This window comes from Artemia sp. Qi Xiang Cuo, chromosome 8 (assembly GCF_049724085.1).
Source record: "Artemia sp. Qi Xiang Cuo chromosome 8, ASM4972408v1, whole genome shotgun sequence".
Taxonomy (NCBI): Eukaryota; Metazoa; Arthropoda; class Branchiopoda; order Anostraca; family Artemiidae; genus Artemia; species Artemia sp. Qi Xiang Cuo.
In genome coordinates, this window is record NC_142801.1 from 24,980,325 (window position 1) to 25,005,958 (window position 25,634).

The 25,634-nt window shown below is 37.7% G+C and overlaps 1 protein-coding gene across 3 annotated transcripts in view; it reads right to left on the reverse strand.

Annotated features, from left to right (window-relative positions):
* The window catches only part of LOC148949267 (cobalamin trafficking protein CblD), a 64,005-nt gene that overhangs the window by 24,058 nt on the left and 14,313 nt on the right, over positions 1–25,634 (reverse strand). For all 3 annotated transcript variants that reach the window (XM_089092906.1, XM_089092907.1, XM_089092905.1), the window contains exon 2: positions 16,034–16,175. In XM_089092906.1, the coding sequence (XP_088949032.1) occupies positions 16,034–16,175 (142 nt within the window). The remainder of the gene's footprint in view (positions 1–16,033; positions 16,176–25,634) is intronic.

The window sequence follows — 25,634 nt, forward strand, 5'->3', positions numbered from 1 at the left end:
GCTAGCTACAGTAGGAGCTTAGGACGGCAGCGGTGAAAATTGAGAGATAGAGATTAATTGCCTCCTAGTTTTTGAAAAATACCTTTTTGTGATATTTGATAACAGAGTGGATGTCTTAGACTTAGTTATAGTTCTGTACTGTGGCACGAATTCCTTTTGAAAAACCCAAATGAATGACTTGAAATAAAATTTTCAACGAGAAATATCTGAAAATTATTTTTTTTTTGGGGGGGGGGGGGCGATGACAGATTGGATGTCTCAGACTAGTGATAGTGCTGTGGCACGAATTGTTTGCGAAAAACCCAAATGAATGACTTGAAATAAAATTTTAACAAGAAGTGTCTGAAAAGTATTTTTTGGGAGATGGGACGATGACAGAGTGGATGTCTTAGACTAGTTATAGTGCTGTACTCTGGCATGAATTGCTTTTTGAAAACCCGGGTGAATTATTTGAAAATAAATTTTTAACAAGAAATGTCTGAAGTGTTTTTGGGGAGATGGGGCGATGACAGAAGCGTGTCTTAGACTAGTTATAGTTCAGTACTGTGGCACGAATTGCTTGTGAAAAACCCAAATGAATGACTTGAAAATAAAGTTTTAACAAGAAATGTCTGAAAAGTATTTTTGAGGAGATGGGGCGAAGACAGCAGCGTGTCTTAGAGTAATTATAGTTCTGTATTGTGGCACGAATTCCGTTTGAAAAACCCAAATGAATGACATGAAATAAAATTTTTAACGAGAAATGTCTGAAAATTGTTTTTCGGGGGATGGGGCGATGACAGATTGGATGTCTCAGACTAGTGATAATGCTGTACTTTGGCACAAATTGCTTGTGAAAAACCCAAATGAATGACTTGAAAATAAAGTTTTACCAAGAAATGTCTGAAAAGTGTTTTTGGGGAGATGGGGCGAGGACAGCAGCGTGTCTTGGAGTAGCTATAGTTCTGTACTGTGGCACGAATTCCTTTTGAAAAACCCAAACGAATGACTTGAAATAAAATTTTTAACGAGAAATGTCTAAAAATTGATTTTGGGGGGATGGGGTAATGACAGATTGGATGTCTCAGACTAGTGATAGTGCTGTACTGTGGCACGATTTGCTAGCGAAAAACCCAAATGAATGACTTGAAATAAAATTTTTATCAAGAAATGTCTGAAAAGTATTTTTTGGGAGATGGGGCGATGACAGAGTGGATGTCTTAGACTAGTTATAGTGCTGTACTCTGGCATGAATTGCTTTTCCAACACCCGGATGAATTAGTTGAAAATAAATTTTTAACAAGAAATGGCTGAAAAGTGTTTTTGGGGAGATGGGGCAATGACAGAAGCGTGTCTTAGACTAGTTATAGTTCAGTACTGTGGCACGAATTGCTTGTGAAAAACCCAAATGAATTACTTGAAAATAAAGTTTTAACAAGAAATGTCTGAAAAGTGTTTTTGGGGAGATGGGGCGATGACAGAGTAGATGTCTTAGAGTAATTATAGTTCTGTACTGTGGCACGAATTCCTTTTGAAAAACCCAAATGAATGACTTGAAATAAAATTTTGAACGATAAATGTCTGAAAATGGTTTTTGGGGGGATGGGGTGACGACAGATTGGATGTCTCAGACTATTGATAGTGCTGTACTGTGGCACGAATTGCTTGCAAAAAACCCAAATGAATGACTTGAAATAAAATTTTTAACAAGAAATGTCTGAAAAGTATTTTTTTGGGAGATGGGGCGATGACAGAGTGGATGTCTTAGACTAGTTATAGTGCTGTACTCTGGCATGAATTGCTTTTCGAAAACCCGGGTGAATTAGTTGAAAATAAATTTTTAACAAGAAATGTCTAAAAAGTGTTTTTGGGGAGATGGGGCGATGACAGAAGCGTGTCCACACACAGATATGAAACACACACACAGAGACGACACCCACACAGAGACGACACACTCAAAGTGACGACTTACACATAGAGACGACACACTCACAGAGACGACAAACACACAGAGACGACACACATAGAGAGACGACCGACAAACACACAGAAACGACACTCACACACAGAGACGACACACACATAGAGACAACACACACACAGAGAAGACACACACACACAGACGACACAAACACATAGGCTACACACACAAAGAGACAACAAACAAACAGAGAAGAAACACAAAAAAGAGACGACACACACACAAAAAGACAACAAACACAGAGACAAAACACGCACAGAGACGACACACACACACGGATATGAAACACACATAGAGACGATACACGCACAGAGACGACACACACACAAAGACAACAAGCACAGAGACAACACTCACACAGAGACAACACACACACACACAGAGACGACACACGCACAGAGACGACACACACACAGAGACGACAAAACACAGAGAGAAGACACACGCAAACAGACAACACACACACACAGAGACGACACACACACACAGAGACGACACACACATAGCGACGACACACGCACAGAGACGACACACAGAGAGATTACACACGCACAGAGACGACACACACACACACACACAGACGACACACACACAGAGACGAAACACACATAGAGACGATACACACACACACACACACACAGAGGCGACACACACACACACACACATAGCGACGACACACGCACAGAGACGACACACAAAGAGAGATAAAACACACGCACAGAGACGACACACACACAGAGACAACACACACACAGAGACGACACACACATAGCGACGACACACACATAGCGACGACACATACACAGAGACGCCACACACACACACAGAGAAGACACACGCACAGAGATGACACACACACACAGAGATGACACACACACACACACATACACAGACGACACACATAGAGATGACACACTTACAAAGACTATACAGACACAGAGAGACAAAACACAGATAGAGACGAGACAAAAACACAGAAAGGACACACACTCACAGAAACGACACACACAAAAAGATGACACACACATACAGAGGTAACACGCAAATAGCGACGAGACACACACAGAGAAGACACACACACAGATACAACAAGCACAGAGACAACAAGCACACTGAGACAAAACGCACAAAGAGACGACACACACAAAGAGACGACACACACACAGATACGAAACACACATAGAGACGACACACGCATAGAGACAACACACACAGAGACGACACACACAGAGACGACTTACACATAGAGACGACACACGCACAGAGACGACAAACACACAGAGACGACACACATAGAGAGACGACACACACACAGAGAGACCACACACAAAGAGACTACACACACAAAGAGACGACACACACACGGATACGACACACACAAAGAGACGACACACGCACAGAGACAACAAACATACAGAGAAGACACAAAAACAGAGACGACACACCCACAGTGATGACACACACATAGAGACGACACACGCACAGACATGACACACAAACAGAGTCATAGTGAGAGAGATATCCAAAAAGTTCGGTTGATCTAGGTTCACTTAGAGTGGCGCGCCACTCTAAGTGAACGTAGATCAACCCAGCTTTTTGGATATCTCTCATTATGACTCTTTTTATGTTTCGTGTCTGTGCGGGTGTCGTCTCTATGTGTGTGTCATCTCTGTGGGTGTTTCGTCTCTGTTTTTGTGTCTTCTCTGTATGTTTGTCGTCTCTGTGCGTGTGTTGTCTCTGTGTGTTTGTCGTCTCTGTGTGTGTGTGTGTGTCGTCTCTGTGTGTGTCGTCTCTGTGTGTTTGTCGTCTCTGTGCGTGTGTCGTCTCTGTTTGTTTCGTCTCTTTGTGTGTGTGTGTGTTGTCTCTCTGTGTGTTTCGTCTCTGTTCGTCTGTGTTGGCTATGTGTGTGTGTTGTCTCTTTTCGTGTGTGTCCTCTGTCTGTGTGTGTTGTCTCTGTGTGTGTGTGTCGTCTGTGTGCAGGTGTCGTCCCTGTCTTTGTGTCGTCGTCTCTGTGCGTGTGTCTTCTCAATGTGTGTGTGTCGTCTCTGTGTGTGTGTGTGTATCGTCTCTGTGCGTGTGTCGTCTCTATGTGTGTTTCGTCTCTGTTTGTGTGTCATCTCTGTGTGTGTGTATCGTCTCTTTGCGTGTGTCTTCTCTCTGTGTGTTATTGTCTCTGTGTGTGTGTCGTCTCTGTGCGTGTGTCGTCGCTATGTGTGTGTCATCTCTGTGTGTGTGTGTTGTCTCTGTGTGCGTGTCGTCTCTGTGCGTGCGTCTTCTCTCTGTGTTGTCGTCTCTGTGCGTGTGTCGTCGCTATGCGTGTGTCGTCTCTCTGTGTGTTTGTGTGTGTTGTCTCTGTGTGCGTGTTGTCTCTGTGCTTGTTGTCTTTGTGTGTGTGTCGTCTCTGTGCGTGTATCGTCTCTATGTGTGTTTCGTATCCGTGTGTGTGTGTCGTCTCTGTGCGTGTGTTGTCTCTGTGTTTGTTGTCTTTGTGTGTGTGTGTCGTCTCTGTTTTGTGTGTCTTCTCTGTATGTTTGTTGTCTCTATGTGTGTGTCGCCTCTGTGTATGTGTCGTCTGTGTGTGTGTGTCTTCTCTGTGTCTGTGTTGTCTCTATGTGTGTGTCGTCTCTGTGTGTGGGTGTCCTTTCTGTGTGTTTGTCCTCTCTGTGTATGAGTCTTCTCTTTTTGTCTGACGTTTCTGTGTGTGTTTAGTCTCTGTGTATGAGTCAGCTCTGTGTGTGTGGGTGTCGTCTCTTTGTGTGTTTCGTATCTGTGTGTGTGTGGTCTCTTTGTGTGTGTAGTCTCTGTGTGTTTGTCGTGTCTGTTTCTCTGTGTGTGTGTCGTGTCTTTGTTTGTGTAGTCTCTTTGTGTGTTTAGTATCTGTGTGTGTGTCGTCTCTTTGTGTGTGTTGTCTCTGTGTATGAGTCAGCTCTGTGTATGTGTGTGTCGTCTCTTTGTGTGTTTCGTATCTGTGTGTGTGTCGTCTCTTTGTGTGTGTTGTCTCTGTGTGTTTGTCGTCTCTGTCCTCTCTGTGTGTGAGTCGTCTCTTTGTGTCTGTCGTCTCTTTGTGTGTTTCGTATCTGTGTGTGTGTCGTCTGTTTGTGTGTGTTGTCTCTGATTGTGTGTGTCGTCTCTGTTTGTGTGTCGTCTCTTTATGTTTGTCGTATCTGTGCGTGTGTCGTCTGTGTGAGTGTGTCGTCTCTATGTGTAAGTCGTCACTTTGAGTGTGTCGTCTCTGTGTGGGTGTCGTCTCTGTGTGTGTGTGTTGTCTCTATGCGTGTGTCGTTTCTATGTGTGTTTCGTATCTGTGTGTGGACACGCTTCTGTCATCGCCCCATCTCCCCAAAAACACTTTTCAGACATTTCTTGTTAAAAATTTATTTTCAACTAATTCAGCCGGGTTTTCGAAAAGCAATTCATGCCAGAGTACAGCACTATAACTAGTCTAAGACATCCACCCTGTCATCGCCCCATCTCCCAAAAAAATACTTTTCAGACATTTCTTGTTAAAAATTTTATTTCAAGTCATTCATTTGGGTTTTTCGTAAGCAATTCGTGCCACAGTACAGAACTATCACTAGTCTGAGACATCCAATCTGTCATCGCCCCATCCCCCCAAAAACAATTTTCAGACATTTCTCGTTAAAAATTTTATTTCAAGTTATTCATTTGGGTTTTTCAAAAGCAATTCGTGCCACAGTACAGAACTATAACTACTCTAAGACATCCACTCTGTCATCGCCCCATCTCCCCAAAAACACTTTTCAGACATTTCTTGTTAAAACTTTATTTTCAAGTCATTCATTTGCTCCTGCTCCTGCTGAAGATAGCTTCGAATATTGAACTTTGTATTTTTTAAAAGTATAATTCCACAAAAAGGTATTTTTTCAAAAATAGGGGGCAATTGCTCCTAATATCTCAATTGTCACCGCTACTATCCTAAGCTCCTGCTGAAGCTAGCTTCGAATATTGAACTTTTTAAAAGTAAAATACCACGAAAAGGTGTTTTTCAAAAACTAGGGTGCAAATAATCTCTATCTCTCAATTGTCCCCGCTTTTGTCCTAAGCTCCTGCTGAAGATAGCGTCTAATATTTAACTTTGTATTTTTTTAAAAGTATAAATGCAAAAAAAAGGTATTTTTCAAAAATAGGGGGCAATTGCTCCTTATCTCTCAATTGTCACCGCTACTATCCTAAGCTTCTGCTGAAGCTAGGTCAACTCATAAGACCATTTTATCATCGTTAACCGTTTCCAAAGATGAGAATCAGTTTTCATTATATCGACAAGCATTCCCTGTGAAAATATCTTCCTTTAAATAGACAACTCTAGAAAATCGTCATCTAGAATCAAATGCTTTTCCGTAAGCACTTAATTCCCCGTGATCCACTCTTTCTTAAATCTATCCATTTTTTAGAGTCCTAAAACTCTCACAACCAATTTCAGACTAACCAGAATTTCTTTTTTTTTACTCTAAAAAATATACGCTAGTCTACTATAGAAAGAAAAATACCTTTGATTTAGAAACAATTTTACTGAGCATAATTACAACAATAACATTCACTGATGCCTTTTGTTCTCATCAATATATTTCGATAGTACATCTAATGCTGTCCGAAGTTTATTTATATGCACAATATTCAGTTTCGCAGCAAAACATAGTTGGTCCCTCTACTTAAATTTGCTTAATGATATCACGTATCTAGCGATATATACATATCTTCCCATTCAAGGCATAGTATACAGCCACCGGTTATTTCCACAGCCACATTGGATGCTCGTATTTCGTTGCTGCTGCCGCCAGTTCTATCATTAATCTCCAATAATGTAAATGCACCACTCATTTTCTCAACTAATATCCTCTCAAATAAACTATTCTCTCTGAATTCAATTCTCTTACTAATATGAATTGAAATGAAAACCTTTCCTTTTTTTCAGATCCCATCACCAATCAAGTTATCGTATATTGAACAACCGTCGTTGTCTCTGATTGGCTCCTAAAAAATGGGTGGTACCTCAAAAACCAGTCTGGTTGTTACCTTGCCAGCTTTTAAAATGTCCTTGTCTAACTCTAATGTCACACGCGTGGGTTTTTCTTGCGCAATTCCATGTATTTTTTCATGTACCGTTCAAATCAACAGCAATTCCATGTATTTTTTCTTGTACAGTTGAAATCAGCACCTACGTGAAGCTACGGTGCATATTCTTGTAGGCGTGAATGTACGGTTCAAATCTTATATACTCTTACTACTGTCACTTCTTAGTTTCAGTTGAAAACTTATTTTTAGGGCTTTAAAACTCACCTAATGACTAGCAGAAACTAGAAGGCTACTGTAACAAAAGAAAGCTGTTTTAAGGGCTCATTTAAAAGCTTATATTTATACTTAATCGCTTTTCATCAATTTGACTTGATAGCACATTCCCACAAAGTGCACTTTCAGTTGTTTCCCCAACTTTTTTAAATGAAAGAAGTGTCTTTTCGAATGAACTGACCAAAAAAGGTGATTTCAAAACCTAGGCAAGAGCAAAAACTAAGGGGGGAAGGACGTCCCTTCCCCTCAATAAAGGCCGTTAGAACTAGTACACAGGCTTCATCACAGAGGGAAGTTTGAAGGTTCAATTCAAAACTTTTGATCAATCAAGCTTAATTTTTGGTAGATGTTTAGTTGAAAAGTTTTTAGTTTTAGTTAATTTGCTTTCACAATAATCTTTTACTTTTAATATGACTAGTTGATTTATGAAACTTACTAAGAGGGTCTGGAGGGGGAGTATACGTGAGGGAATCTTATAAGCCTTCAGTTAAGAGCGTTGGACCATAATTATTGGAGTGGTACAGTTTTATGCTTCCAACTCTTCCACTTAAGAAGTGGTACCAAAAGTGCCGTTTTTATTGCTATATGGCACTTTTGGATGGTAAAATTGATGAAAAGCACGTAGATATGAGTAATAGGTTTAAAATCTGCCTTCCCGGGATATGCCTTACAAATGAGTGCCATTAAACATCACTTTTTAAAGTTCTACTAGCCCAATAGCCCCACTCTGTAAAAAAAAAATCATTTGAGATTCAAAAAAACTGTTTGTAATATTTATCAAAAACAAAATAGGGATTTCAATAATTGACATTATGGTTCGAACACCATTTTGGATTTCCATGATCAATTCGAAATTTCCGGAGTACTGAAAAACAAACCTGCCCTGACCCAGTTCTTAAGCGGAATATTCAATTTGTTTATAAAGAAGCATGTTGGAAGTTAAGATCCTTTTTGAATATCCATCTTGTTTGCTGGATTTCCCATTCTCTTATTGGATTCAAATCAGAACTCTGTTTCAATTTCCTAGGTCTAAAGTCTAATATCTAGTTCTTAGGATTCAGTTTTCCCTTTCTTCTTTCTGAAGCATCAATACATGCAAAAAAATAATCTCACTTATTTTACAAGAACAGAAAATTACAACAAAAAATTTCTCCCAGATAATATGACATCTCTTAACTGCTGCATTTTTTCATGTTGGGAATCAGTAAATCAATGGCGTAGTAGCAAGCCGACAGAAGACACTTGAGTATGAAATATCTTCCAATCAGGAAAACAGTGACACTCGGACCTGAAGTGAAGATGAAATCAAACCGAGGCAAAAATAAAAGAAAGGCTTCCCCCTTTTTTTTCTACCTCCAGAGGTGAACGGTTGCAATAATTATTCCACGAATCCTGTCTTTTCTGAATACCTTTGACTTACTCATCAGATCTCATCAAATATCTTGTTCGCCGTCTCATCAAATCTGTGAGTTATAAGGTTGAAACCTTGCAAAATAGATATTTAGCTTAAATGAAGTAGAACAAGATCGTTTTCAGCTTCACAAATTTGCTCAATCCTAGCTTATACGGCTTCAAAGATATGCAAATACATCTCCTAAATTTTGAAGAAAAAAACATTCATATGGCTTAAGATTCTACTTAAATAACAGGAATTGTATTTTTGGCACTAAACCTTGAGAAAAAGGAACTGATAACTGAAAATTAAGGTAAAATGTTGTTTTGTCAAAATTTCAATAAGTATAGACCTGACAAGTAGGCAAATTTAAGGACCCTCTAGAGGGAGAAGGAGTGGAGGTAGGTACTTCAAAATACCTTCCCGGAATATTCTTTGATGCTTATTTACTACATGGAAAAGATGTGCTACATTATATTGGGAAGTGGCGGGTATCTATCGAAACGGGGATATTTACATACAGAATTTGATTTTAAGGGGTGGTTTATTTTTGGGCTTACGATATTTAAACTTTTGTTCTTTGGGGTTTAGGGGGAAAAAGGTACCTAGGTTAGGTTAGGTATTTAATATATGCTATGATTTACCCTCATCCCCCCCTAATGTGCAAATATATAGCCGAAATTTGTTTCTAAACTATTATATTTTCATCCTATTTTGCTTCATTAGCATCAACCAAACTTCATTTCTCGCGTGTGGTCCAGATAGTACATAAGTACCGATACGTTAGCCTGTAGAACCATTCCTGGAAGTTTCATTTTCCTAACCTAACCCCTTTCCAAGATAGACAAAAGTAGCTAAAGTAGAATTGGTAACCTACTGTTCTATTAGCTGTAAGCCACGCAAGATAGATGATAAAAGAACTAGTCAAACAGGTTCTGTCAACGGAGAATTGGATTGCAAACAGTAGTTTCTAACTGAGTTTACAATATTTAGGCTTAAACTTTAGTTTTTTGGGGTTTAGGGGGAAAAAGGTACCTAGGTTAGGTTACGTATTTAACATATGCTACGCTTTACCCCACCCCCCTAATGTGCAAATATATAACCGAATTTTGTTTCTAAACTATTACATTTTTATCCTATTTGTTTTATTTCATTAGCATTAACTAAACTTCACTTCTTGTATGGTTTACAGCTAACAGAACAGCACGTTAGAATTTCACCAAACCTTTTTTATTTATGAAAATGTACTATCTTAAACATTTTGGGAAACATAAGACACAAGTTATCAATATTAATAAACTAAACTGAATACTTACCATCACAATCAGAATGTTTTCTCTCCCTGATCTGAATGCCCCCTAGGCAAAATCGTCAATCGTCGTTTGAAGGTCTCTACATTAAATCTACTTCTGTATTACCCGTTTGTGGGTAGTTCATGCAGATGATTTTTTTTTTTTCAAATTGACCTGAAATTATAATATTCGAAAACAAAATAAGAGACAAATTACGTCTTGAGAGGAGGTTTAGCTGTCCTCCCAAGTTTACGGTCTCTTAAAAAGGACACTGGAACAAAAAACAACAAATAGAAACGCATCCGTGATCAGTCTTCTGGCAAAAACATAAATTCCACATTTGTGCAGATAGGAGATCATAACCCCCACAATAACATTTTCTGATACGCTGAATCTGAAGGTCTGATATACATTAAGATTTATTGACTTTTTGGGGGGTGTTTCTCCCTTTTTCGAAAATCGGGCTCCCTGTTTTCAAAATCCCTTTTTCTTCTGAGGCTTGGAGCCTTTGGTGGGTAGATATTAAACGTAATGAAATTTAAATATTTGCAATCTGCATAAAAACCGAATTCTTATCAATTGTTATCAAAATTCCTTTTTTGAATTTCGGTTAAAATTGAGCTGAGTCGCTCCTTAATTACAGCTTAACACTATGAACTGTTTGATAAAACTTATTGGGCCAACACCCTATTTTTTAATTAATCCTGTAGCAAACCGGAGTTTTTGAAGCACGATTCATGCTATTAAAGTGTAGTATTTCTGAGTCCAGTTAAAATATTAAAGTGTAGTATTTCGAGTCCAGTTGAAACGTGCACCATTTTAGAAAATTCTCTTTTTTGGGGAAGCTTTTGGTTCCTTTACGTGCAAGTAAAGGACTGAAATACCCTTACAGGCGTCTTCTTTTCTTCGATATATTTGCTTACTTGGTTATTCAGCGTAAGCAGCAAATTTGTGGCAAATCCAGGGAAGATTTTTTTTTGAAATGCTTTTGGGGTCTCATTACAAAAATGACATTCATCGCAAAAACATAAGTTGTTCCCACAAAAGGATTTTCGTTATTAATTAGAAAAAAAATGAATTCAGAAAGCAATATATTTTCACCGTTAGTACTGTTAAGGTTAGAGTAGCATCTTAAGAAATTTTTCACCTACATACAATCACAAGAAAATTTATATAAAAAATGGAGTTTCCAATTTTAATTTAACTTTTGTTACCTACTTGTTTGTGTGTGCTTTTTTAATAAAATACATAACAAAGTATTTCAAAGAAAAAAAATTTTTTTCCTTATTTTTCTATTTATCTTTTAATACTCAAAATTCAATTAGCATTCCCCTTTTTCTGCTAAAATTCAAATATTTGAACTGAACTTATACTGAACATATTACTTCCAATGGTTCTACATTCAAATTTAAAATGATATTCAAGAAACTTCAAACTACTACTGTTGAAGTTCAAACTGTGTTGATTGATATAGCCTATTTACGGTGAAAATTACATTTTTTCAACTGAAAAGTAAATAAATCTTAATAATTTCAATAATTTGTTGGAATTCAATAAGCAAGTCACAATTCCAACAGAAAAATTAGATTTTTTTGTGACTTGTTTGAATTAGATAAGCAAGTCACAATTCCAACAGAAAAATTGGATTTTTTTTTACTTGTTTGAATTCGAGCAAAAAATTTTGTTGGAAATCAATTTTTTTTTTTACAGTGCAGCTTTTCCACTTGAGACACGACACCAAAAGTGCCGTTTTTAGTGTTATTTGAACTTGATGGTGGAATTTATATGAAAGACATAGCTATGTGCAATATCTTTTTATATGAGCTACAAAAGATCTGCCAGCGATGTTTTGGTAGCCAGCTAGTGCCACCCTTTGCGAAATATCACAAAAAGTGCCACATGGCACTTGCAGATAGCAGAATTTATAAAAGCACGTAGACATAAGAAATAGCTTTTGAATGAGCCATTAAGAATCTCTTTATGATGTTCTGGTAGGCCGCGAGACCTGTTGAAAAAAAAGTGCTACCGATGCAAAAAAGTGATTTCCCTTATTGTTCAGGGAGGGGGACTGTAACTTCCCTGTACAAGGTTTTGACGATGTTGATTCCAATGGTACACTTTTCATTTTGATATGACGCCATTTTCGAGGATTGTGAGGCTTTTTTCGAAATCAACATAAATTTATTTTCGCAACCAACTTTTACTTTTAAGACGAACGAAATAATAGTTAACGTTCCTGAATCAGTGTCAGATGGGAATTTTTTTTTTCACTTGGCAGTTTTTTTTCAAAACGCGTTAACTTTTGGTTATTATGGGGTGTGGTTCGCTCTTTACTAGGTTGCCATGATACCTTGCCAGGACATGCTTTTAAAAAACGGAGCCTAGAAAATGACTGAAAAAAAAACAACAGCGGATAACGATATTCCCGATACGATACATGCGATACTAATACGCATGATACCGATTCGCACGATATCGATACGCCCGATAGCACATACAGCCCTTCCCCAGGGACTATGGAGGGCCATATTATAATCAAAACCATATATATTGGACCTTCGAACTATGTTAAACAAAATGGCAATCCCAAAATTTTTATAGGACTAGTTGGGGGGGGCGGGGGCCTGTAGGGAGGAGGGGGGTATTTGCCATCCAATATTTTTGGTCACTTAAAAAGGGCACTTACAAATTTAATTCCCTTTCGAATGAGCTACTAAACACCTCTCTATGATGCTCTGGTCACCCCCTAGCCCTGCTAGAAAAAAAAAAAGCAAAAAAGGAAGACAGATCAGTGCTACCCATGCAAATTCATTTTCCTTGGTGTTCAAGTTGGGGGACTGTAATAATCCTACACAAGGTTTTCGACCATGCGGATTCCAATGGTGCACTTTTTATTTCGATTTGACGCCTTTGTCAAGGGGTTTCAGGCTCTTTTTCGAAATCACCATAAATTTCTTTTCGCAATAAACTTTTACTTCTAAGATTAACCATTCCTGATTCAGTGTTAAATGGCAATTTTTTCTCACTGGACAGTTTTTTTGAAAACACGATTTTCAACTTTTGATTAGTATGGGCTGTGGTTCGCTCTTTACTAGGTTGCAGCTGCCCCTGCAACCATGATTTAACAGTTAAATATGCCTCATCATGGTTGCGGCGGCAGCTGCAACCTAGTAAAGAGCGAACCACGGCCCATAATAACCGAAAGTTAAAAAACGCGTTTGAAAAAAAACTGCGCTTAAATTTTAACTATCATTTCGGTTCGTATTAAAAATAAAAGTTTATTGGGAAAAGAAATTTCTGGTCAATTCGAAAAAAAGCCTAAACCCCTTCGAAAATGGCGTGAGATCAATATGAAAAGCGTACCATTGGAATCAGCATAGTCAAAAACCTTGTTCAGGGAAATTACAGTCCCCAACCTTGAAAAGTAAGAAAAATCACTTTTTTTTATGGGTAGCACTAATCTGTCTCCCTTTTTTTCTGTTTTTTTCTTTCCAGGGCTAGCCGTTTACCAGAACATCATAGAGAGATGCTTATTGGCTCAATCAAAAGCTGTTTCTCACATCTACGTGCTTTTTATAAATTCCGCCATCTGCAAATGCCATATGGCACAAAAATGGCACATTCTGTGCCATTTCTCAAGGGGTATGGCTAGCGGGCTACAAAAACATCGTAGACAGATGTTTAATAACTCACATTAAAGCTATTTCTCATATCTACGTTTTATTTATAAATTCAACCACCTGTAACTGCCAAATAGCACTAAAAAGGGCACTATTGATGCGATTTCTCAGAAGGAGAATGTAGGGACCAGTTGGTTGCCAGGACTTCTCAGAGAGGTGTTTAATGGCTGCTTTGAAAGCTGTTGTGTATATCCATGTGCGTCTGATCCGTTTTGCCAATTGTAAGTTCCAAATAGCATGAAAAACGGCACCTTTTGTGCCACTTCTTAAGTTGAAAATCTTCGAAGTATAAAACGGTACCATTGTAATAATTATGGTCCAAGACCCTAACTGGAGATTTACAAGAGACCCTTCCCGTATACTCTCCCTCCCAGCCCCCTTAGTAAGTCTCATTAGTCCGTTGGGGGAATTTACTATAAATTCTTTAACACGGTCAGAATCAAAAGTCAAAAATCATGTTTAGGAAAAAATGCCTAGTGGAAACAAATTGCCATCTGACACTGATTGAGGAATGGTAAGTATTATTTTGGTTCGTCTTAAAAGTAAACGTTTGTTGCGAGAAGAAATTTATAATGATTTAAAAAAAAACTGAAACCCCTCGAAAATGGCGTCGGATCAAAATCAAAAGTGTCCATTGGAATCACCATGGTCGAAAACCTTGAGCAGAGAATTTAAAGTCCCCCTCCTTAAACAGGAAAGAAAATTACTTTTTCCTTGTTGTACCACTGATGTGTCTCCCGTTTTTTCTAGCAAGGCTAGGGGGTGACCAGAACATCATACATAGATGTATAATAGCTCATTCGAACGGAAATTAAATTTTCTAGTGTCCTTTTTAAGTGACCAAAAAGATTGGAGGGCAACTAGCCCCCTCCCTGATGGTCCCCTCCCCCAAAGTCATCCAATCACATTTTTGAGATAGCCATTTTGTTCAACATAGTTCAAAGGTCAAATATCTTTGGTTTTGGTGATGATAGGACCCTCCATAGTCCTTGGAGAAATGGCTGCACACTGTAAGGGTTTCGGGCGTATTTATATCACACGTATCGGTATGAGCATGTTGTTATTGGGCTTTTCACTGTCACAGGTATCTAGAAAGATTTTTAATAGTTGACAGAAAAGATATTTCTCATATATACGTCCAGGTGCGGAATTTCAACAAAATCCGGAGAGGGGGGGGGGGGTAAGGTTGGATCCAATTTTCCCAAATCAAGTGGAAATGATAGTGAAAATGAAAAAATGAGCCATATATTACCATAGAGGCAAAGATAATAAGATATACTAAATAAAACTGACCTGTTTCTCAGGATGCTTGAATTTTGAAGGCTTATCTTAGTTTTGACAAGATTTTTTTTTGCCGAAACTAAATTTCAGCGGGAGGGGGCAGTTGCCTCCTCCTGCCCCATATCAAATTACACCCCTTTCTACGTCCTTCCTATAAATTCCATCATCAGCGATTGACTTAAAAAAAAACACAGAAAATTGGTAGCATTAGTCTATGCCCTCTTGAAAGAAAAATTACTGGTACTTATGTATTATACCAAACACACTCAAGAAGTCCTGTTAGGTTAATCATAATGAAAGATGCCATAACATGTTGAAAATATAATACTTTAAATTATATAATAATATAATTTTGGCTAAATATTTGCACATTAAGGGGGGAGGGGGTAAAATAAATCTCAGAAATGGGTTAAAAGCCTAATTCAACATAACCTTACCCCACCTCCCTAATGTGCAAATATATAACTTAAATTATACAAGTCCAATGCATTCTGTCGGCTGTCATTTATCCTTGTGGCTATGAAATCGGTTTGCTCATATCATACATTCAGCAACCTTCTCGACGGTTTGGTATCATGGTTGCAGCAGCAGCTGCAACCTAGTAAAGAGCAAGCCACAGCCCATAGAAACTAAAAGTAAAAAAATGCGTTTGAAAATAACTCCCTAGTGAAAAAAATTGCCATCTGAGATTGATTAACGATTGGTAACGGGTTTATTGTCCATGAACGGGTTAATTTCCAAGGAAATATCCGTGTTCGATGCGGAGTATACCAAAGAGGTGGACTTTTCCCTAATGTTTTTAAGCTTTGTATTGCTAGAGCCCTCTAAGATAGCTGATATTTGCTTTCTTTGTTTTTATTATGTATCGTATATTGTTTATGCAGATGACATACTACTTATTAGTAGGAGTAGATTTTCTTTGTCTAAAATAGTAGATAATGTGATAAAAGGTTGTTTAGATCTTGGACTTAATTTAAATTTTGAAAAGTGCGAGTATCTTTGTTTCAACGATAATGCTACGAATTCTCCTTTGAATTGTAATTATTCTTCTACATTCCACTCTAGAACACTCTTTGTTCAAGTACATGTTCCCAAAGATGAAGAAATTAGAAATACCTGCCTTTTTCTGCAATGTCTTCTGAAATCCCAGAATTAGGGTTGTTTCTATTACCACTTGAAAAAGAGCGGCAGGCCAGCTGCAAATGGTTTGAAACTTGTTGAATTGTCACATTTAAACTCAGAGTTTTTCTTGTATGAGCCAGCTAAGAAAAAACAATCAATAAAGCAACAGATTCATTTTTTCAGTTCTACCAGACCTGCTTGTATCTCAAAAAAAAAAAATAAATAAAACTGAAATTCTATGGCTAATTAAATTTCTCCAGAAATACTAGTTCATATTTAGGTCTAAGTCAGGGGCTTAATTTTCTATGGGGCAGGGGGCAACTGCCCCTCCAGTTTAACTTCCCCCCCCCCTCCCAGCTGAAATTTGGTTTTTGCAAAAAAAAATGTTAAAACTAAGATAAGCCTGCATAATTCAAGCATCTAGAGAAACAGGTTAATTTTCTTTAGTATATTTTTGCCCTTATGATACTATATGGCTCATTTATCATTTTTCACTGTCATTTTCACTTGATTTGGGTAAATTGGTTCCAACTTCGCCCCCGCCCCAAGGAATTTGACGAAATTACTCCACTGGTCCAAGTATTCTTCCTTTTCAATCTATCTATCAAGCCTTTACCGACTCTTACAAAAATAATTAAAAAGAAAAACTTTTGAGAGAACAAAGTTTTCCAAAGAAAAACGAAGGGCCATATTATACTTAAGAGCCGCTAAAATAAATTCTTACAATAGTTCAAACTCAAAATAACCAGAAATTACTGTTACATAATAGATGAAATCTACAACGTATAGAAATTAGAATATGCGATTATAGCAAACATAAACATGAAAGGTACTAATATAGATTAATAAACAAATATTGAAATGACCAAAAATTGAATTTAATATTCAAATAAAAGTTAAAACGAACGAATATGCTACGATCAGGAGTTTAACCACTGCCGTTTCTCCCCTTCGCTAACCGTAAAACACTAAGCCCTGCTGCGTCATTTACGTTTTATTTTAAGCTATACGTGTCTTGAACACAATGCTTTTGTTTTTCAAAACAGCAACCACAAATAAATAAAAAATCACTATAATAATCAAGATGATTGGAAAGAACTAATGAAAATAAACTGAATGTTTAATATAGACTAATATTAATTCCTGGAAACTCAGCAATATAAGGCTTTATTTCACTGTAATTCGATTTTATTTTTCTATGTTTAATATAAAAAAGAATATTTACAATATTTTTTTTTCAGTAAACCACCAATGACGCAACAAGCTTTATACTTTTACGGTTTAGACTAAGGACACTTAGTAATTTTGTTCGTTTTAATTTTTATTTGAATATTGAATTTGATTTTTAGTCATTTTAAGATTTATTTATTCGTCCATAGTAGTATTTGTTATCTCTATATTGCTATGATCGTTTATTTTAATTTCTGTTCGTTTTGGGTTTAATTTAATCTTTAGAGAAATTTCTAATGAAGTCTTGGAAACACCTCAGGAGAAGGATGGTTTTTGTTCTTTACTATATGTACCCAGGCTAAGTGAAAAACTTAAAAGAATTTTGCAGAGTCTAAAGGTAGCTTTAAAGAGTAGTAATACTTTGGGTAATTTTATAAATTCTGGGAAGGATCTAACTTCACTGGGGCAACAAAGTGGGGTCTATCAGATCCCAGGCACTTGCGGACGCTCATATGTGGTACGTACTAACCAGAATCTGGAAATGAGATTACTACAGCATAAAGATTCTATTTCATTGGCTTTAAAGCAAAATTCTAAGCCTAAGATTTCACTTCAGCCCTTTCGGAACATATTTTTAATTTTCCAGACCATTTTATTCTGTTCAATAATATCTCTTTGATTTCTAGGAAAAGGGGTTTAAAGCAAAATCTTCGTAAAACTCTTGAAATTAAGGATATTTTATTCAAGAATATAGCTTTAAATCGTGACAAGGGTGAATTTGGTTTGAACTCTGTATACGATCATTTATTAAAATCTTATAGAGTAAAGTTCAATTTACTCAATACAATTAACCTCTGTCCAAGTGTTTGTTCATTCAATGCCAACGAACCGGATCCAAGAAGGTTAAAGAGACTAGCTTCCGTTTTTGCTTTGGAAAGAATTAGATTATTAAACAATATATAGATTTATTTTATTTCATACATAATTTACTCTTTTTAACTGTTTTAGTTCAGTTTTACTACTGATGACGGTCACTGCATATGTGACCGAAATATCTAGTATTTTTGTGAAATTTATCATTGCCGATTAAAAGGATTTTATCCCTATTCGAACCTTTATTTATCGTCATGGAAAGGCAGTGTGGTCTTCGAAATTAGCTATATATTAGTATCTGTTATCTCGATATTTGCTATGATCATTCATTTTAATTTCTGTTAGTTTTCGGTTTCATTTGTTCTTTAATAGTGAATTCTGGTTGTTTTAGGTTTAAAATATTATAGCAATTCATTTCTGCTGGTCTGAAATTTAACATGGCTCTTTATTTTTCTTTTAAAAACTTTCTTTTTCGAAAAATATTTCGTAGTTAATTTCTGTTCGTTTTTCATTGCCGAAGTTTTATTGTTGGTTAATGTAATGAATATTTGTCCAGTTTTCATGTCTGGCGTAGGAATTAAAATATTCTACTCTAATTTAACAGTTGTTATTGGTTTCTTTTGATTTATTTTCAACACCCCCTCAACATTCCCTGAAAGTTTCAACTAAATGGCTTTAGCCGTTCCTGGGACATTTCAGATATGTAATTCTGACGCCCAAGACTACTACTACAACTACAACTCACCACAGCACCAAGCCATCTGAGGGCAACACAGGTACGCACGCTCCTCATCCATCCCAATCTATTCAAAGCCTCCCTTTTTACACCCGTCCACGAAGTTCCCATTTCCTTTAAATCTTTCTTTATGACGTCCTCCCACTCCAGACGAGGACGACCTGCTTTCGTTTAGCCCTAGACGGTTGGCCGAAAAGAACAATTTTCGGCAATCTGTCATCCTTCATCCGCACAACATGCCCTGGCCACCTGAACCTTTCTTTCATTATAGCCCTAGAAAGCGGTATTGAACCACTTTTTTCGTATAGCCTATTGTTTGAAATACGGTCAGTCAGCCGGGTACCTAGAACAATCCTTAATTAATTTCTCTGGAAAACATCTAGCAAATCTTCATCCGCTTTTCGGAACACCCATGCTTCAGAGCCATATTTGACCACTGTCATCACTGTAGCTTCTAATATTCTAATCTTGGTTTGCAGACTTATCTTCCTATCCTTCTCAACTTTTTTTAACTGTGAAAAAACACCCTGAGCCTTGGCTATTCTACTTTGAACATCTTCACTGCTCCCACCATCTTTACTAACAATACTACCAAGGTAAGTGAAGCTGTCCAGCTGATCAATCTTTTCATTAGCCAACATCACCTTTTCATTTTCACTTGTTCCTAGCCTTAGTAACTTAGTCTTCTTAACGTTAGTTTTCAAACCAATTCTAGCACCCTGAACTCACAAAACCTCTAAAACTTCATTCATTTTGCTCACACTTTCATCTAGGATGCTTAAATCATCAGCGTAATCTATGTCCAGGAGACTATTTTCTTCCCATTTGATTTCGTGGTCTCCCATTGCCTTTCCTGTGCTCCTTAAAACAAAGTCCATCAAAATAATCCATATGAAGGGGGATAGAACACAACCATGCTTAACTCCTGATTTATTACAAAACCAGCTGCTAACCTCATTTCCTAACTTAACCGCAGCAGAGTTATTTTTGTACATAGCACTAATCACTTTAATGTATTTGTCTGGTATACCATACAAGGATAAAACCTTTACTAAAGCTCTTCTATCAACAGAATCGAACGCTTGCTCATAATCTATAAAACTGAGGACCAAAGGTGTTTGAAAACTCGGGCACTTCTCAATTATTAGCCTAAGAGTGAAAATTTGGTCGACACATCCTCTACCTTTTCTAAAACCCCACTGTTCTTCTCTTAAAACTTTGTCTACGGCATTTCTCAGTCTAAAACGTATCATATTACTAAGTAATTTACTACCTACAGAGACCAGAGTAATGCCTCGATAATAACCACACTCACTTTTATCACCTTTCTTATAAAGTGGCTTAATTAAGGTTTTCCTAAAATCGTTAAGTACTTCCCCTTTTTCAAAAATTTTATTCGTAATCTTCAGTAACTTATTTCTAACCTCACAGCCACATGTTTAAGAAACTCATTTACCACCCTATCAGCACCTGGAGCCTTATTATTTTTTAATGCTTTTAGTACTGTCGCTAATTACTCCTCACAAAACAAATCTTCCTTCACATCCAAGGTATCACAAACTTTTTAATTTTACTCTATATCTTTTCCTGCAACTCTATCTCGGTTTAGCAAATTCTCAGAATGTTCTACCCATCTCTTTAGTTTTTTCCTTATCGCTAATTGCGGCCCCATTCCTATCTTTAACTGGACCAAGTCCGCATTGACTACTCTTTCTCAATTTATTAACATGTCAGTACAATATTTCACTGTTATGCCTTCTAGCTTTATCTTCCACATCCTTGGTAATTTTATCCATGGGCTCCACTTCACACTTCTTTAGATCATATTTTAATGCTTTCTCCACTTTCTTTACATTCCTTTTGTTTTCATACGATCTATCACTCAGGTAATTCTTGTACAAGTCCTTTCTCCTTTCTATCAAACAGCTTTTTCACTAATATTCTTAGCTGCAGTTCTAGCTTACTAGTATCTCCGTCAGTCGGTTCTACAGGGGCACATACTACTATAACTGATACCCTGAACTTTTTGGTCATAAAGTGAGCAATTAGTATTCTATTATTAATATCTTCCCAGTCTAAACAAGACTTAGTACCTTCCTTATTCATCATGAGTCCTACTCTCTGTCTATGTACTCCATCCTTCCTGCCTGAGTAAACAAATTCTATATCACCTAATTTCATGCTTCCTACCCCTGGGATATGAATTTCTCAAACTCCTAATAAGCCCAGTTCGAATCGTCTGAATTTCGTCAGTCAAAATGTCGATACGATGGTCATTTTTTAACGTCGTAACATTCCAAGCTCCAATTTTCATGTTCTTTATATCATTGAAATTATTTTCGCCTCAGGAAAAGCAATTATCCCAGATACCAGTGCAGGACGGAGATCACATATCTACTCAAGTGCACACCGAAGTGCTTAAGCCGGCTTAGAACCGGACAGCAAGAAGTCCCTAGGACCTCCATGAATGGAGGCTTTGTGCAATCCTGGGCCCATCTTGGTCACAACACTGTTTTCAGCACTTGGCGATGATCTTCTATCAACAAGAGTCGAAATCCTGCACAGACAATCTTAAGCCTATTACCTCCGACTCATTATATATTCATGCCTAAAAATATTATGCACATAGTATCTTTTGATTGAATATTATGAATCTTAGACACTTAAGATATTGAAGATACACCCTTTTGATAACCTGGATGCACAAGAGGTCTTTAGCTTCAGTTAAACATTCCCTTCAGCATTCCCTGACGGTTCAAGCACTGTTCAACAAGCCCTAAAAGTTTCAAATTACTGCCCTCAGCTATTCCTGAGATAGCGCTGATGCACCCTTTTGACAATCAGCAGGCATATAGTGTTTTTTGATTTTGTTCAGCATTCCCTGACAGTATTCAAAACTAATAATACCGGTTGCAAGTAGTCACAGTAACAATCGCAAGTTGTCGCAGTCACAGTATCAAGTTGTTGCAGTCAGAAGCAGTCATTGTTGCAGTTGCATTTGTAGCCGCTGTAGTAGTTGTGGCCCTGAAACTTTCAAGTTTATGCCCTTACCCATTCTTAAGATATTGCATATACTCCTTTTTGATAACTTGGATGCAGATAGTATCTTTTGATTTGGCTCAATACACCGTCAACATTCCCCAAAGTTTTGCCGCAATACCCGTAGTCTTTTTGGACACACCCAGGATCAAACATTTTCCCCTTTCCTTATGATACATCCTGCGTGTTAAAAATGGAAAAATGAGATATTTTACAATCGTTGCCCTGGTGGTTGTGGGGAAATGGCATCCCCGGAGGCGTTACTACTAAACGTTAAGACTATTTTGAATAGAATGGCTTTTTAAGATTTCGTTCAGTGTTTCTGTTTCAACATCCTTCTTAACATGTCTTTAAAGTTTCAACTCAATAACCTTATATAATTGACAACACTTACCCCATGTACTGTGGGAGAGAGGGGAATTGTCACATCTGGAGGCACAGTTATTTGTCGTTTCAGCTATTTTGAACAATGTGGCAGTTCAAAAATTTTGAACAGATATATTTGGGGGGAAGGCAAATGAAAGGGATCAGGAGCGGGACTGGTTGCCCCCTGATCACTTTTTACCATCCTCCTCAGCATCCCCTGAAAGTTTAAACTTTATACCCTCAGCTTGTCTAAAAATATTGCACATACTCCTTTTTTATAAACTGGATCCACATAGTATCTTTTCATTTAACTGAGCATGTCCCTCAACATTCCGCAAAGTTTCACCGTAATACTCATAGCTGTTCCGAACACATCCAGATTCAAACATCCGCCTTTTCCTAATGACAAATATCAAAGGCAGCGTGATCGCGCTGCCTAAGTAAAGAACGATGTGGGTCGCAATGTTTTTTTTTCTCCATACCCGGCACTTCGTATCGAAGGAGCTGTCATAGAAAGTTCGAAAAGGGCTCATTCAATTGAAAATTGGAGTGGCTAGTGCCCTTTTTAATAGTCGAAAGTGAATGGAGGGTAACAAGCCCCCTCCCCACACCCCTCATTCCCCGACACCCATCTGATCACAATTTTGAGATAGTCATTTTGTTCAGCGTAGTTGATTTCCAGATAAAAAATATGTTTTTGATGAGGACCCTCCCCCACAACCCTTGGGGCAAGGGTTTCAAGTTATGCCCTGAGGGCATACAAGGACAATGTTGGCACAATGTATCATTTATTATTTTTTTTCCTTTAGATCAGGGCACTTCGTATCGAAGAAGTTGTCATAGAAACTTCGAAAAGGACTCATTCAATTGGAAATTGGAGTGGCTTGTACCCTTTTTAATAGTCGAAAGTGATTGGAGGTCAACTAGCCCCCCCCCCCACGCCCATCATTCCCCCAAACACATCCAAAATCAAAATTTTGAGAAGATAGCCATTTTGTTCAGCGTAGTTGATATCCAGATAGAAAATATGTTTTTGAGAAGAACACTCCCCCACAACCCTCGGGGCAAGGGTTTTAAGTTATGTCCTGGGGGTATATAAGGTTTTTATAGAAGGCGTTGTCATAGAAACTTCAAAAAAGGCTCATTCGATTGGAAATTCGAAGGGCTAGTGCCCTTTTTAATAGTCAAAAGTGATTGGAGGACAACTAGCCCCCCGCCACGCCCATCATTCCCCCAAACACATCCAACAAAAATTTTGAGATAGCCATTTTGTTCAGTATAGTTGATTTCGAGACAGAAAATAAGTTTTGGAGGAGGACACTCCCCCACAGCCCTCGGGGCAAGGGTTTTAAGTTGTGCCCTGAGGGCATATAAGAACGATGTTGGCACAATGTATCATTTATTATTTTTTTCCTTAAGAGCAGGGCACTTCGTATCAAAGAAGTTGTTGTAGAAGGTTCGAAATGGACTCATTCGATTGGAAATTGGAGTGGCTAGTGCCCTTTTTAATAGTCGAAAGTGATTGGAAGGCAATTAACACCCTTCCACGCCCACCATTTCCCGAAACACATCCAATTAAAATTTTGAAATAGCCATTTTGTTCAGCATAGTTGATATCCAGATCGAAATTATGTTTTTGAGGAGGAAACTCCCCCACAGCCTTCAGGGCAAGGGTTGTAAGTTATGCCCTGGGGGCATATAAGTTTTTATTTAAATCTTTATCGTAAAAACTTAAAAACGGCTCATTTGATTGGAAATTCAAAGGTCTAGTGCCCTTTTTAATAGTCAAAAGTGATTTGAGGGCAACTAGCCCCCCCCTCTCGCCCACCTTTTCCCCAAACACATCCCCAAACATTTTGTTCAGCGTAGTTGATTTCCAGATAGAAATTATTTTTTTGAGGTGGACACTCCCCCACAGCCCTCAGGGCAGGGGTTGTAAGTTATGCCCTGGGGGCATATAAGGTTTTTATAGAACGCGTCGTCGTAGAAAGTTCAAAAAGGACCCATATGATTGGAAATTGAAATGGCTAGTGCCATTTTTAATAATTGAAACTGACTGTAAGTCGATGTACACTCCTTTCACGCCCACCATTTCCCCAAACATATCCAATCAACATTTTTAGATTGCCATTTTGTTCCACGCACTTTAAAGTTCAGGAAATTATACCTTTGAGCAGGACATCCCCCCACAGTCTTCACAACAAGGGTTATAATTTATGCCCTGGGGACATATAAGGTTTTTACTGAAATCTTCAGCTCATTCCCCCCCCCAGCCCTCAGGGCGAGGGTTGTAAGTTATCCCCTGGGGGCATATAAGGTTTTTATTGAAAGCGTTGTGGTAGAAACTTCAAAAGGGCTCATTTGATTGGAAATTGAAAGGGCTAGTGCCTTTTTTAATAGTTATAGGCGATTAGAGAAAGACTAACGCCCCTCTCATGCCCACCATTTTCCCAGACAAACCATTTTCCCAAAACCCCTATGCCTTCCCAAGGCCAGAACACAATTTGCACTTTACTGAAAAAAATAGAAATGAATGTGTATTTTCAGTTTAATATACATATAATGATATTTAGTAATCAAAATGTTAATATTATTTGATTTATTAAAGTTATAAAAGTTAAAACATTTATATTTTTTTTAGTAAAGCGCAAATTGTGTTCTGGCCTTGGGAAGGCATAGGGGTTTTGAGCCCAACTTTTGTTAATGTCTGCTCGTTTTGAGTTTGACTCGGTTATTTATTGTAATTTCTGTTCGTTTTGGGTTTCATTTATTTAGCTGATTTGTGGTAGTTTCACACTTGTTAGATTATTTGATTTTATTTTTGCTCATTTTTTGTTTAATGGAGTTCTTTACTTTTCTTTGAAAAACTTATTTTGTGGAAGAAGTTTTTTAATTAATTGCAGGTAAAAAGGGCAAATTGCGCAATTTACAATCCTTGCTATGGGAGCTGTGGGGGCATTGCATCCCCAAAGCCATAGCTACTAGACTTGTAGACAGTTTTTAACAAAATCGCTTTTTCGAAATTTGCATCAATAGTGAGGGAAGGAATAATCTAAAAAGGGTAAGGGAGGCTAGTTGTACTCCGATACCTCTTCAACATACCCGTCAACATCCCCTGAAAGTTTCAACGGAATAACCTCTGATGTTTCTTCAATATTCCTAATCCACCCTTTTAACAATCAGTATGCACACTGTATGTTTTATTGTGTTAGGCATCCATCTCAAAAGCTGTGGGGGTTATGTCAACCCTCTTAGCATAATTATTTGACCTTTACACTATTTAGAACAAATTTTCTATTCCAATATTTCGATTGAGCGCTTTTGGAGCAATGACAACTAAACAGGGAATGAGAGAGGGTTAACAGCCATCCAGTCACTTTTCAACATCCCCCTCAATATATCCTGTAAGTTTCAA